The sequence below is a fragment of the Rhodnius prolixus genome, unplaced genomic scaffold (genome assembly GCF_049639745.1).
Source record: "Rhodnius prolixus isolate KJV_2025 unplaced genomic scaffold, Rpr scaffold_7, whole genome shotgun sequence".
NCBI classification, from domain to species: domain Eukaryota; kingdom Metazoa; phylum Arthropoda; class Insecta; order Hemiptera; family Reduviidae; genus Rhodnius; species Rhodnius prolixus.
The window spans coordinates 8911907-8924578 of NW_027411582.1; the positions used below are offsets into that span (position 1 = coordinate 8911907).

The 12672-nt window shown below is 31.1% G+C and overlaps 3 protein-coding genes and 1 non-coding gene across 5 annotated transcripts; 3 read left to right on the forward strand and 1 right to left on the reverse strand.

Annotated features, from left to right (window-relative positions):
• Window positions 1-221: 221 nt before the first annotated feature.
• Window positions 222-5764, forward strand: LOC141446890 (protein anon-37Cs-like). Its single transcript, XM_074113828.1, has 4 exons — window positions 222-571; window positions 2637-2921; window positions 3271-3603; window positions 4679-5764. Exons 1-4 carry the CDS (start codon window positions 525-527, stop codon window positions 5676-5678), a joined length of 1665 nt encoding a protein of 554 aa, XP_073969929.1. The 5' UTR covers window positions 222-524; the 3' UTR covers window positions 5679-5764.
• An 889-nt stretch (window positions 5765-6653) lies between these two features.
• LOC141446893 (uncharacterized) lies at window positions 6654-8803 on the forward strand. The gene is made up of 3 exons (XM_074113832.1): window positions 6654-6668; window positions 6759-6886; window positions 8016-8803. Exons 2-3 carry the CDS (start codon window positions 6764-6766, stop codon window positions 8283-8285), a joined length of 393 nt encoding a protein of 130 aa, XP_073969933.1. The 5' UTR covers window positions 6654-6668; window positions 6759-6763; the 3' UTR covers window positions 8286-8803.
• On the reverse strand, window positions 8274-10809 carry LOC141446892 (uroporphyrinogen-III synthase-like). 2 transcript variants are annotated; one of them, XM_074113831.1, is made up of 4 exons: window positions 10614-10809; window positions 10213-10404; window positions 9879-10135; window positions 8274-8734 (listed from the first exon to the last, which is right to left on the reverse strand). In XM_074113831.1, exons 1-4 carry the CDS (start codon window positions 10666-10668, stop codon window positions 8615-8617), a joined length of 624 nt encoding a protein of 207 aa, XP_073969932.1. In that variant the 5' UTR covers window positions 10669-10809; the 3' UTR covers window positions 8274-8614. The 2 variants fall into 2 exon arrangements, with proteins under 2 accessions (XP_073969932.1, XP_073969931.1); XM_074113830.1 differs by having other exon boundaries at window positions 10485-10807.
• Window positions 10810-10828: 19 nt separating this feature from the next.
• On the forward strand, window positions 10829-10901 carry TRNAA-AGC (transfer RNA alanine (anticodon AGC)). The gene has a single exon. It is a non-coding gene; the product is annotated as a tRNA-Ala (tRNA).
• Window positions 10902-12672: the final 1771 nt, after the last annotated feature.

The following is a 12672-nucleotide window of genomic DNA, read 5'->3' on the forward strand; positions in this document are numbered from 1 at the left end:
TCACATTAATCTCGTGGTATTCCAAGAACTCTACATTGTAGATTCAGGATGTGTTCTAGTTGTAGAAAGTGATGGCCTATGGAACAGTGAAGGAAGCTTGATAGGTGAAGAACAAACCATTCTTTGGTTATAAAAAGTAGTTATCCGGTTGTATGTGAGGAACTCAGGTAATTTTTTCCACTCTTTTTAATTTACACCATCCACTGTCTCCTAGAAAGGTGTGAGGATTCCCTATTATATAGTCTGACCCACCCACTTCCCATCCCTTCGAAACGTAACACTTTTCACCATGTACGTGATCATAAGTCCAGTAAAACTGGGTAGAACTCGAATTTAGAACAGCGAACACAAAAGAGATAGTTAAAAACAAACCAGCTGCCACTTTTTACGTTAATAAAATTCATGTTGTAAATTTCCATAGCAATTTATAAATGTAGTAATTTATCAAATTTATAAATGTATTTTTGGCATTGCTTTATCAAAATTTGCTGTGATCAAGGAAGGAGTGATCAATAAATTACAGAATGCTATCGTACAGAATATTCAGATTAGACATCAGAGGAGCTATAAGGTAAAGAAAAATAACAAATAGATTATTTAAAAAAATAGATAAATAAATAAATGATGAATCGGTTATTGAAAGTCAAGGAGCTTAGTTAGGTAGAATAGAAAAAGTAGTAGGAGGTTTTTTTAATTTTATTTATAATATAGAGAAAATTCAATACTAAAATACTTTTTTGAAAGCCTTCCTGGTCAGTAGCAATCAATAGCATATTCCCGTAACATTTCATATAAAACATGCATACTTTTAGCAGCTCCGCAAGGAACTCTTGAATTCTGATGGAGAACCTCTGAGTACAGCCCAATAAACATTTGTGGTATTAATAAGTAAACTTTCCGATATCCTTAAAAAGAACGCGATAGATATGTTCATGTACTCTATAATGAGCATATATGTTTTTCGAGAAAATCCAAAATCGTTAAGGATTAAAAAAAAAAGCCTAAAATCAAAAGTGAAGCCTAAAATTAAAAGTTGGAAGAAAAACTTCAGAATCGTAGAAAGAGAAAGACATGGAGTGTCAACTCCTCATTTTTTAAAATCAGAAATGTAAGTTTAAATGAAATAAAGTTTTTTCTCTCTTTTAATTAAATAATATTAATTAACTTTTAAAGGACAGAAAGTTTTCTTATTCAATTTAAAAAGACCGCCATAAAACAGTGGTTATAACAGTAGGTATAACCTCCCATCAGGTAACATCTCAGTTACACCTGTGGGTTCGCCCTGTAATCATGTGTCGAGAATTAGTGATTGTTAAGAGTATAGAGAAAGTCTCCTTTGCGTTGAATCGTCTATATTCTAATTGGAATATATTATATAGAAGATAGCTAGCGTGTTTTCTAGAAGATAAAGTAATTTGTACGGTAATTGAGTTTATTTTGGTTAACATATTATGTTTTCACATTTTCAATCAGTTTTTCTTGTATTTGCTTTCATACAAAAACTCAGAAAATGTTTTCTATCTGATGACTTATAGAATATTACATATACATGTAGGTTTTCGTAAAGTATTATTTTTGAAGTATTGCAATGGAGATACTCAAAAATACTGGGAATGTTTTTTGAGTACATTTGTTATATTTCAAAACGTGATTAGAGTGAATAAATAAAAAACGTTTTAAAATTAAGAGATTATTACGCATTAGTTTATCAAATGTTCGAATATTTATCATTGTGACTAACTTATAATAAATGCTTACTTTAAGAATCTTACTTTAACTGTTGGATAAATTCGCTAATTACTGTCGCTGAGTTTGGTGCAAAACAACTCATGCACTTTACTTTCTGCTTTGGTGAAGTTAAGTTTTCAACCTCAAAGAAATTGTGCCAATGATAGAAACAAATGGTATTCTATACTATTAGGTTCATTTTTGTTATCTTTTAAAATGAAAGGGGGTCTCTTGTCGAGCATTTTACAGCTTGAACAAATCTTTTTCTAAATTGGATCATCCGGGCGATTTGTGAAGAAGGCATTCTATTTTGTATAGGTCATAAATGTATGGAAACGTTTCCAGGAAATAAATTCGATTTCGTTATGTATTTCCTTTAATCTTTTCGAAGTAAGCCTACTTCTTCTGTTTGCAGTTGGTTAAAAGATGGAGCCCACCTTATGTTAAAATTGGTGTTTTGAAAGTTTCGGCCTCTTTGTTAAAGTTTCGCAGAACTTAAAAATTTGGCAGCTTATTCCAAAACTTGATAGTTGACGTTGACAATCAGTCACCCCAGCTGCATCCAGTTTCCTGACTTATTTCAAAACTTTAATCAACGTATCAGTCTTATAAAACCCTTATGCAGTATTGCACGTGAAGTTGTACGATGTTAAATTTTTTATACTATCGCCGTAAAATGACTTATCTTTTTTTTTATTGAACAGACTATTTGAGGAGGACATAGTGTAGGTCTTGGCAGAGTTTACAGATTAGTGTAATATCGTAAACTTCAGACGCACCTGTATAGGTTTTAAGGTATCTGGAATCTTTTAAACGGTTTTTCTTTATTTTGTATTCACTCTGTTAATAGTGGTCAATAGAAATATTAAAAGTAAGTTAAAGATTTATCATTCAATAACTTTCCACAGAGGTTTAGCATCCCTCGGACAAAAACAGCAAAAAGAGGAGACTTGTAGTGCTGATGAAGAGAAACAGGAGACCATAGAATCACCGAGGAAAGATAGAACACTTGATTGTTATAAAGAAATTAAGTCCCGATTGAAAATAAAAGAACCACTAGCGGTGAGTGCAGAATGTGGGGAAGAATTACCAAAAGTTATCATACTAGGAGCTGGCCTGGCTGGATTATCAGCTGCCTATCATTTATTGAAACATGGACACAATAATGTTGTCATTCTAGAAGCTTCTGAAAGGTTATTACCAATAAATATTACTATTTAAAAAGACTGGTGAAAACTGAATGTTATGTTATTTATTTTTAAGCATCATTATTTGCCTTTTATTCATAACTATTACCTCATTCTCGACTACATTCGCCGAGTTTATAGGTCATCTGCGTCTTTCAGTGTGCAGTTTAACTACGCTTGATGGTGAAGTCTTAACAGACGCCGGGGGCACATTTGTATAAATTGTAAAAGTGTTCTATTTAATAATTATAGGTATTTAAAAAAAAAGGAGTTTTGTATTGTAATATTTTATAATTAAAAAGCTTTTATCATAACGTAAGACATCATGTAGTTAAGTTTGTTTTTTTAATTGCAGAATTGGTGGTAGAATATTGACAACATGGATGGGAGATACAGTAATTGAATTGGGCGACAGTGTAATCAATGGAGCAAACGTGACCAATTCGGTATACAATCTGGCAAATATGGAAGGATTGGCCATGCATAAAATACCAGAAAATTATCCAGTAACCTATATAACAAGTGACTCCAGGCTCGTCTCAGACTATTTTATACAAGAGCAACTATTTAAAGAAATGCTTGAACAAGCAAAAGAAGCTTATAAAAAAATCGGTTTCGACTGTTCTGTACTAGATTATTTAGCAGTTAGGATACAACAGGAAATGCTCAATTTTCCATCGCATATGAGGCAAGTAAAATACTCTTTTTGAGTCCCTTTTTAAATCTATACTTAATCCAGAGTTCATCTCTCGAAGACTTGCTTTATTACTAGACAGTTCCTGGTTTGAGGTAAATGTTAAATTTTGAAAGTTAATAGTCTCTTTATTATTCCTGTTGACAAACATTAAAGGGACAATTTTTAAAAAAAAAAAATGTGCAAACTTTCGAAATTTTAAAATAAAACCCTTGTAAGGGTTCAAAAATTATTGAAGAAAATCTAATGTGAAATAATAAATTTCTCTTATAGTGATATTCGATTTTGTGTTTTTCCAGAAATACTCGTTTTGATCTTGTAAGGAATAAAATTTTCTCAAAAGTTGCCTTGTACGATTTTCTTTAAGCGTGATAATCTTTAATTAGAAATATTATCACAGAAAATTTCTTAACGGGTATTTTTAGTAACTAAAAAACTCCAAAAAAAAAAAATAAAATAAGTACAAAAACATCAACATAAAATATTAATGAACATGAAATGTTTGGGTTTGATCCCAAATTTTTACGCAATTTTCTCAAAAATCAACCCAGAGCTGTATTAATAACTTTTGAAGCATACAAAAAATCCGTCAAAAGTTTTAAATATAATTTAAAGCCATATTTGTTTTGTTCGTAGGTTTCCGTGAAAATAGATTTAAGAAATTTTCTTGGTGCTTATTTAGGGTTCAGTATAAAGTACAATTTCTGTGTACATTTTTGCCAGCTATAAATGTTGTTCGCGTTTTAAAATCTTGCAAAAATTCAGGGCTGTAGGTTATTAAAAAAAAAAGAAGAAGTTTTTGTTACAACTATGTGAATGAGCGAATGAGTATTCACACGAATTTTGTTTTTACTTACATTTACTGCTAGTAAGAAGAGCAGTCGTAAAATCTTCGAAAGTTAGTTTTCAAGATCGCCAGGCTTTCGCTTGCTAGAGAAATAAGAGGAATTAAAAGGTGAATCAGAAACTCTCACAGTTTCTTCTTAGCAATCCTTCACTGTTATAAGATTTTCAATAATTATGTTAATGAATTTCTTATAATAATATTTTCACTTTTTTTTTGTTCAAGGTATGATAGCGAGAGGTTAATGTTTGGCATGATAAATAATTTGAAAGCCGTGATGGGCACTGAATTGAACAAAGTTGGAACCCAACATTTTGGGCTTATTAATAAAATAAGTGGCGGTGATGTAAGAATAACTCAAGGATTTTGCGCACTTTTAGCGCAAATGATACGCCAACTACCAGCCGAATGGTTTCAGTTTGGAAAAGAAGTGAAAAGTGTGGAATGGGGAGGAACATGTGAAGGCACACCTCAGGTGGTAGTCAACTGTAATGAGGATGAGGTATTTAAAGGGAATTTTGTTATAGTAACATTACCTTTAGGTGTTATAAAGAAAAAAGTAAATTGCATGTTTTTACCCAAATTACCTAAAGGAAAGGTGAACGCAATCAATGGTTTAAGTGTAGGTCATACGAATAATGTTTATCTTGAATATTCCAATCCTTGGTGGGTTCCTGAAGAATTGAACATGCGTATAGCATGGTCCCCTAGGGAGCACAAACAATCATCTAGTTGGACTAAAGGTATTGGTAAAATACAAGAAGTGCCAAATTCAAAACGAGTAATAATGTTCACTGTAGGCGGCGAAGAGGCTCTCAGTATGGAATCCTATACAGAAGTAGAAATTGCCGTTGAATTTACTAAATTCTTGAGAAAACTAATTGGCGACAAGACCATACCATTTCCAAATAATATTGCCCTGTACAGATGGTCTTGTAATTCACATTTCCTAGGCAGTACGGTTTATATGCCAACTGGAAGTTCTAAGGGTATGATTAAGGACTTTTTTAGTGCTGATTGTCAAGAAATAGATTCTATGCCAATCCTATTTGCTGGGAAAGCTGCCCATGAGAGATATTTTGGGACGATTCATGGGGCAAGAATGAGTGCCATCCGAGAAGCTGAACGAATATTGAAACTTATTAAAGTGTTAAAACAACGAGGGACTTGCACTTTAGAAATTGCCGAAGACGAAGAAGAAGAAGTTTGTGTTTGTCATTCATAAAATTTACATTACTTTTAAACTTAATGATTTCACGTATTTTTTGTTTGTACTTGCACTTTTACAAATAAACATTCACGAAAAATAAATTTGTTTATTTGATGGTAGGATTAGCTGACATGTTGAAGACATCAATTTGTGGGAAATTAAAATTCTAAAAATGTGTGCATTTTATTTTTTGCTCTGAAATAATTAGTACCAGTAAACAGAAGTGGGAAGAAAATTGCTTAACTTTTTCTCTCTATCTTGATCAACTTGTTCTTTAAACGTTTATACTTGAATAAAAGATTTTACATTATTAAAACTGTCCGGTAGGACAGTTGTACTAGGGTTGATCGTCAAAAACTTGCGCGAAAAAGCGTAACGTTCAAAAACACCCAACTTTGACAATTTTTTTCTCTTATTCTATAAAAGATAAAATTCTCAAATTTTCTTTAAAATATAGGGCAAATCCTCTTTTAATATCTAATATAGTTATTCGGAATTGGCGTTTACAAAGTAAGCCGGAAGAAGCAGCTTTAGGATAAGGCCATTAGTAAACATGAAGTGGTATGGTTTAGTTTCTTTATAGCATGAAGGCATCTGGTATCTTCATTCTTCCAACTGTTTACGCTGAAAGCAATAAGACGACAGTTTTTATTAAACTCGTACGAACTAGATCAGTGAAAAATGTTGTAAAAAATACCTTCTTTTAAAAAACATTCTTGATTAAAAATCGCATTATAATCATGTAATAAATCTATTACAGTGCAGGTAAAAACCTTACTTTGTATATATAATTGGTTGAGTTTTGTAACTTGTGTAACTTTAAAAATGATTACCTCATCTATTTTTTATTAATAATTCTTCTTTAACTTTTAGTTTCTATTTCTTAAATCTAGTTCGTTGAGCAATCGTAATATTTGTTTTTCCTTCAACTGGTTTATATTAGAAGAGAATTTAAAATGCTTTACAAAATATTTTTCTTAATGTTTTTTACTCCATCAGCTACTAGTAAGTTAGATTTTACGCTGTTAACGAAGTTTTCTTTTTCGTAAGGAATCATTGTTTTAGATTAATATTTTGTTACTTTCTTGAAATAAGAATCTATGCTGTGCCCACCCGGAAAAGAATTCAATACAACTCTAAGTTCCTACTTCCCTGACAGATCTTTTGAAATTGTAGAAAATGGTATGAGCGATATCAAAGGAAATAGGCTCCAGACATTACAGGTGAGTATTCTTTATCCTACACGGTTCTAGACTTAATTTGTTAACTATATAATTTGAACCCTAAAACCTATAAAACTACTTAAGAAGCGAGGAATTTATAATTTTTGTTATTTGATCGGCTTTCTTATTCTTTTTCTTCTTTAATATTCTTTTCTTTGAAGATATTTATGGTACAAGAAGGAATATTCTTACATATCTCTCCCACATCGTGGCCTACGTTAGTCTACCATTGAGTAGGCTTCAAATTTATGAGCATATACTCATCCAGCTAATTTAACATTTTACTATTTTTTATTTTTATTTAATTTGTTATATAACTTGGCTAAAAAGATTAAATTAATATATGTTTAATGATGTTAATAATACGTATTATTATTTGATTGAGAATGTTAATTGTATCTTGCGAGATTGGAAGTCCATGTTCATCAAGACGCTGCCAGGCATTTAAACTTTAATATTTGTATGAAAGTTTAAATGTCTGGCAGCATAAATGGTAGACTAACGTAGGCCACGATGTGGGAGAGAAATGTAAGAATATTCCTTCTTGTACCACAAATATCTTCAAAGAAAAAAATATTAAAGAAGAAAAAGAATTAGAAAGCCGATCAAATTACAAAAATTATAAATTCCTCGCTTCTTAAGTAGTTTTATAGGTTTTAGGGTTCAAATTATTAATATATACATTAATATTTGTATGAATGTTTTAAATCCGAGAATGTATTTTCTTACTGAAAGTCCATAACATTTATTTTAGCTTTATCTTTTATAATTTTGACCTCGTAAATGAGTAAGTAAATAAATATTTGAAATTACCTAGGCAAAAGATTGGCTATGTAATAAAGATTTTCCATAATTTCTATTTAATTCTGAGAAAAGAAAGGTTATTGATATAGAATAAATTTAATAATGTAGAAATTCAGAATATTTTTTTAATGGAATTAGAGTTAGTAAATCGTTAATGCAAAATAAAATGTCGAATAGAATTCGCCCTAAAAATATCTTCGTAAATTCCAAACATAGCTTAACATATGTTAATTTTACCCCCCTCCCTGGGAACTATTTCCAAATAATTTATACTTAAAAATCCTATATATTTTAATTATTTTATTTTTTGTTTAAAAAAAAAAAGGATTTTATAGATGGGCGAACAAATTATGTGACAGTGGCCATGGATTCCAGTCTGAAATTACCATATGGTACTAAGGTATGTGTACCATGGCTGAATGAGCACTACAATAAAGACATACTGTTGGAAGTGCGGGATTCATCCATTGATCTGACAGGAGCTGGCTATTCCAGGGTTGATATTTGTGTAAGGACTGAGGAAGATACTTACGATTTGGCCGTAAATAAAAAGACAACGTTGGTGTTAAGAGGATCGATCAAATCCAGTAATTAATGAAATATATTTAAAACTCAATTTACATCTCAAACAATTTTGTAACAAAGTAACAGTAAATAAGTAATATAACAGGTATTTTCGTAGATGATCCGGTATGTACAAATGCATTGTTTGTAATGTACAGAAATAATTACAAAGTTTATTTCAAATCATTCCGTGATTAGGGGTAAACTATGCCCTTAACTATTCATTCAAATTTTATATTTTTACTACCCCTTACTCCTGTTGAGGAAATAATTGCAATAGTGTTAAATCTCTATATAGTTTTTCACCGCTCTTGCACCATTTCTTTCATAAACAATATTTCACACAAATTTAGAATAAAATCATAGAGAACGCTCTAAGGCAGCTGCAAAATGTTCTGGAGTTGGCGATTCTGCAACTATGGTCACTTGTACAGAATGTTTCAATAGTTCACTTTCTGTTGTGGGTCCAATTGCAGCCCACTGGAAAAATAAAGTAAGATTATTTTTAATTGGTAATAATTTTTAATAAAATACTAGCTTTTTCAAAAATCTTGTTTTTGTTTTTTTCATGCTATAAGTGTAAGAGGAAGAATATCCAAACCGCATTACAAAAACAAACTAAAGTAATAGTTAGAAGGGTAAATTGCTAAAAGAATTGCCTGAAAAACCTTGGTTTAAAGGTACAGGCATAAACAAAAGAATGGTTTCGGCAATTAGAAGATTTAGAGCGAACTATGCAGACTGCGGGTCGTACCTAATTGAATCGGTATGCGACTTACTCCGTTTTGTGAAAATGTAAAGAGGAAAAAGATTTTAAACATGCCGTCATGGAATGTACACTGTATAAGAAAGAGATGAGATGAACTGTTTAGCTCGCTTTGCAACAATTTGAGTGCGCCGTTTAGATACGAAGAAGTCATCTTTTCTAATAATATCCATGCCCTGAAACCTGTTGTAGATTTGTTTAACAAATAAATTTGTAGATAGAAAGTTACATCCTTAAGAACAAATATTCTGGAAGGAATGGACTTCGAAGTTGGCTGTATGGTGAAAAGCCAATGCAAAAAAAAAAATAAGTATGTTTAAACAGCGGAACAACTTCTCTGAACAACCACTTTAGGGTATAAGCCTTCCAGTTATACTCGATCTACATGTACAGTGAACTTGGAAAGTATAACTGAAAATCCAAGAATAAGAAGTACAAGGTAAGAACAAGAATCGATTTGATTCTGCTAATTTTTATAAAGAAGTTGTTTTCTCAATAAAAATACTTTATTTAGATAAATTATTATTTAATTTCATTGGATTGAATAAGAGTTTTTAATTCATGAAAACATCTCTACAATTATTACGTTCTTTTTGAGACGTAATGGAGCTATTGTGTGATATTGACAGATCCGATCAACTATTCAGCAGAAACCGTAGACGAAGAAACTTAATGCAGCCAAGAAGCAACAAATTAATCACAAAAACAGCATCTCAATTAAGTAAGTAACTGAGAATAACATTAAACATTTTGTTACTTCACGGAAAAAGTACAAGTATTAGAACAGCTTATGTAAATAGAAACAGCTTAACTTAACTCGACTTAAGAACTAATATTATTCAAATAGTAAACGTTTACCTTAATTAGGTCCAAATCTAAGCCGAGCTTAGTAAATATAGGAAATGTAACATTTACGGCTGATGGACTGAAATACAGAATATATCTAATTTTAAGTTTATCGAACACTTCTTTAATGTTACTTTCAACATTTGGGTTTGTTATTGTTGTATATACAACTATTCGATCAAATTTAATTCCACCATCGTTTAAAGTTTTTGACAGGGTCTCTCTGCTCAAATTACCACAAGGCAGTAATAATGGTTTGTTAATGTCCTCTAAAAGAAATTTATTAGAAATTTTTAAAAGATATGGTTGATTGAAAATCCTTGAAACAAATAATGAAGATATTTACGTTTTAAGATATATTCAGCTAATGCTTTGGCATTACCACTTGAACCACCTTCAGTTCGTAAACCTAAATCTGTCTCAACTAATTTGCCAGTTTTTTCGCCAACAACAAATATTCTATGATTTTCCCATTTTGTGATATCATCTGCAGCCATACTCACAGCTTTTACACATCTTGGGCTGCTGAATATAATTCCTAAAATGAAAAAGTAAGAATAATTGTTTTTACCGAGCAAACCGAACAAATATGGACTTAGAATAAAATAAAAACTTCACCAGAATAGAGTTCACTTTTACTAAGTTTTGATTTTAAATCAGTCAAATTAATAAACTCGAAATTTAGCACTGAAATCACTTGACAGTTTATACCAGCTTTTTCAAATTTTTCTACATAAGGATCTTTACCAGAGTCAACATCATCTGAAGATCTAAATATGATACCGTACTTTGTTTCACTCATTTTATGGTAAAACTGAAAGGTAAAAGTTGATGATTTGTAAGCATGATCACTATTCAAATATTGACAAAAACTATAGGTTTTAGTTATGGTTATATCAGTATGAATCCTGAAACCTACTGTTAGCGTGTTAGTAACAATCTGCAACAATGGTAATCAAGATGGGGGCGTAGCTCAGATGGTAGAGCGCTCGCTTAGCATGCGAGAGGTACCGGGATCGATACCCGGCGCCTCCAAGCGGTAGTATTTTTAAATTTTTTTATATTACCAATCAAGCTTTTCTAATTTCTTTATCTGCTTGAATTGCTTTATTAAGATTTTTTTTGCTCTAGACAAACTGAGTCCTCCAAAGTTAAGACATTTATCTTATTAATCAATATGTTCGTCAAAACTGTTCTGATAGTTCCGAAATAATTTCATTAACTAATAAAGTTTAACGACAAATTTACATGGTTTTATAATTGTAAACCTAATATTTAGCGATTTAGTTTTTCTTTAGTTTGTAGGAATCACTTCATAAAAGACTACCTATTTTCCAGAATAAATTTAATCTCAACCTCTGGCGACATCATTGATATTTTCCTTGCGCGTTACGTACGATCGGATTTCTAGACAGTACATGGTAACATACATGTGTGTAACATGATATGCATGCATGATTGCTGCGTTTGCTTAAAGAATGAACAATGTAAAATTAATTTATTAGAATAAGGTTTGTGCATTTAAAATAGTTTTTTAGATACTTTATTTGCTTGATTCAATAACTTACTGAATGATTATTTTTTGTTTAAGATAATAATAATTATTATTACAAATAATTGTGAACCAACTATTTAATTATTTATTTTTACTTTATTTTAGCGTAAACTTTATCAAATACATCTCCTTTTCTGATTTGATTGGATCCTCAACCACTTGCAACATAGACATTTTCCTACACCTGATATGTAAGTATTTTGTTATACATACTGAATGAATGCATTGAGTACACTCACTAGACTTATCCAGGACTATTATACACACATTTTTAACCAGGTTGACGACTCACTAGACTTACATAGAACTATCTCGCATTTATATTTAATAATGACAAAGACTTTTATAGGACCTCCTTAAACTCAAATTAAACCATGTTGGTGACTCTCTAGACTTATATAAGACCAACTTACACCCACATTTAACCATGGTGACGACTCACTAGACTTATATATCTTACACTCACATTTAAACACGTTGATCCCTCACTAGACCTATAAAGGAGTATTTACACTCATATTTAACCATGTAGGTGGACTCTCTAGACTTATATAGGATCACCTACACTTCATTCTTATTTAACCATGTTGACAACTTACTAGACTTATATAGGACTATCTTACAGTCACATTTAACCATGTTGGTGTCTCTCAAGACATATGTAGGATCATTTTACACCCATATTTAACCATGTTGACGACTCACAACACTTATTAAGGATCACGTTACACTCATATTTAACCATGTTGACAACTTACTAGACTTATATAGGACTATCCTACATTTACATTTATTCATCTTGGTGACACACTAGACTTCTGTAGGTTAATCTTACACTTACTTTAATTTTTTTACTGCTTCACGTGTAATCTATTAATGTATTTGTTTACATTTTTGTAAATCTATATTTATACACATAAAAATACCTACTTCAACAATCAAAGCAAACACCTTTTTTTAAAGGTGCTAAAAAATACTTAAGAAAAACAAAGACTAGAAGCTTTGTTAAATTTACAAATTTATTTTTCAAAGTGTTTGCTTAGAATTTCGAAATACGTTTTCTTATTACTGTGTATATAGCTTAACCAAAAAATACCAAATACATGAATAAGATACAAGAAATGCGGTAAAAATTAAGTTGAATGTAAATGTTGGATGATCCTATTTAAGTCTTGTGAGTCACTAACATGGTTAAATGTGAGTTTTAGGTGGGCCAACATGAGTCTAGAGAGTCACAAACATGATTAAATG

Coding starts and splice junctions, on each gene's coding strand:
- LOC141446890 (XM_074113828.1), top strand. CDS start 525: ATGCTATCGTACAGAATATTCAGATTAGACATCAGAGGAGCTATAAG. Junction 572..2,636: donor GACATCAGAGGAGCTATAAG/GTAAAGAAAAAT, acceptor AACTTTCCACAG/AGGTTTAGCATCCCTCGGAC. Junction 2,922..3,270: donor ATTCTAGAAGCTTCTGAAAG/GTTATTACCAAT, acceptor TTTTAATTGCAG/AATTGGTGGTAGAATATTGA.
- LOC141446893 (XM_074113832.1), top strand. CDS start 6,764: ATGCTGTGCCCACCCGGAAAAGAATTCAATACAACTCTAAGTTCCTAC. Junction 6,887..8,015: donor ATAGGCTCCAGACATTACAG/GTGAGTATTCTT, acceptor AAAAAAAAAAAG/GATTTTATAGATGGGCGAAC.
- LOC141446892 (XM_074113830.1), bottom strand. CDS start 10,668: ATGAGTGAAACAAAGTACGGTATCATATTTAGATCTTCAGATGATGTT. Junction 10,405..10,484: donor TAAAAGTGAACTCTATTCTG/GTGAAGTTTTTA, acceptor TTTTCATTTTAG/GAATTATATTCAGCAGCCCA. Junction 8,735..9,878: donor TAGATTTGGACCTAATTAAG/GTAAACGTTTAC, acceptor TTATTTTTCCAG/TGGGCTGCAATTGGACCCAC.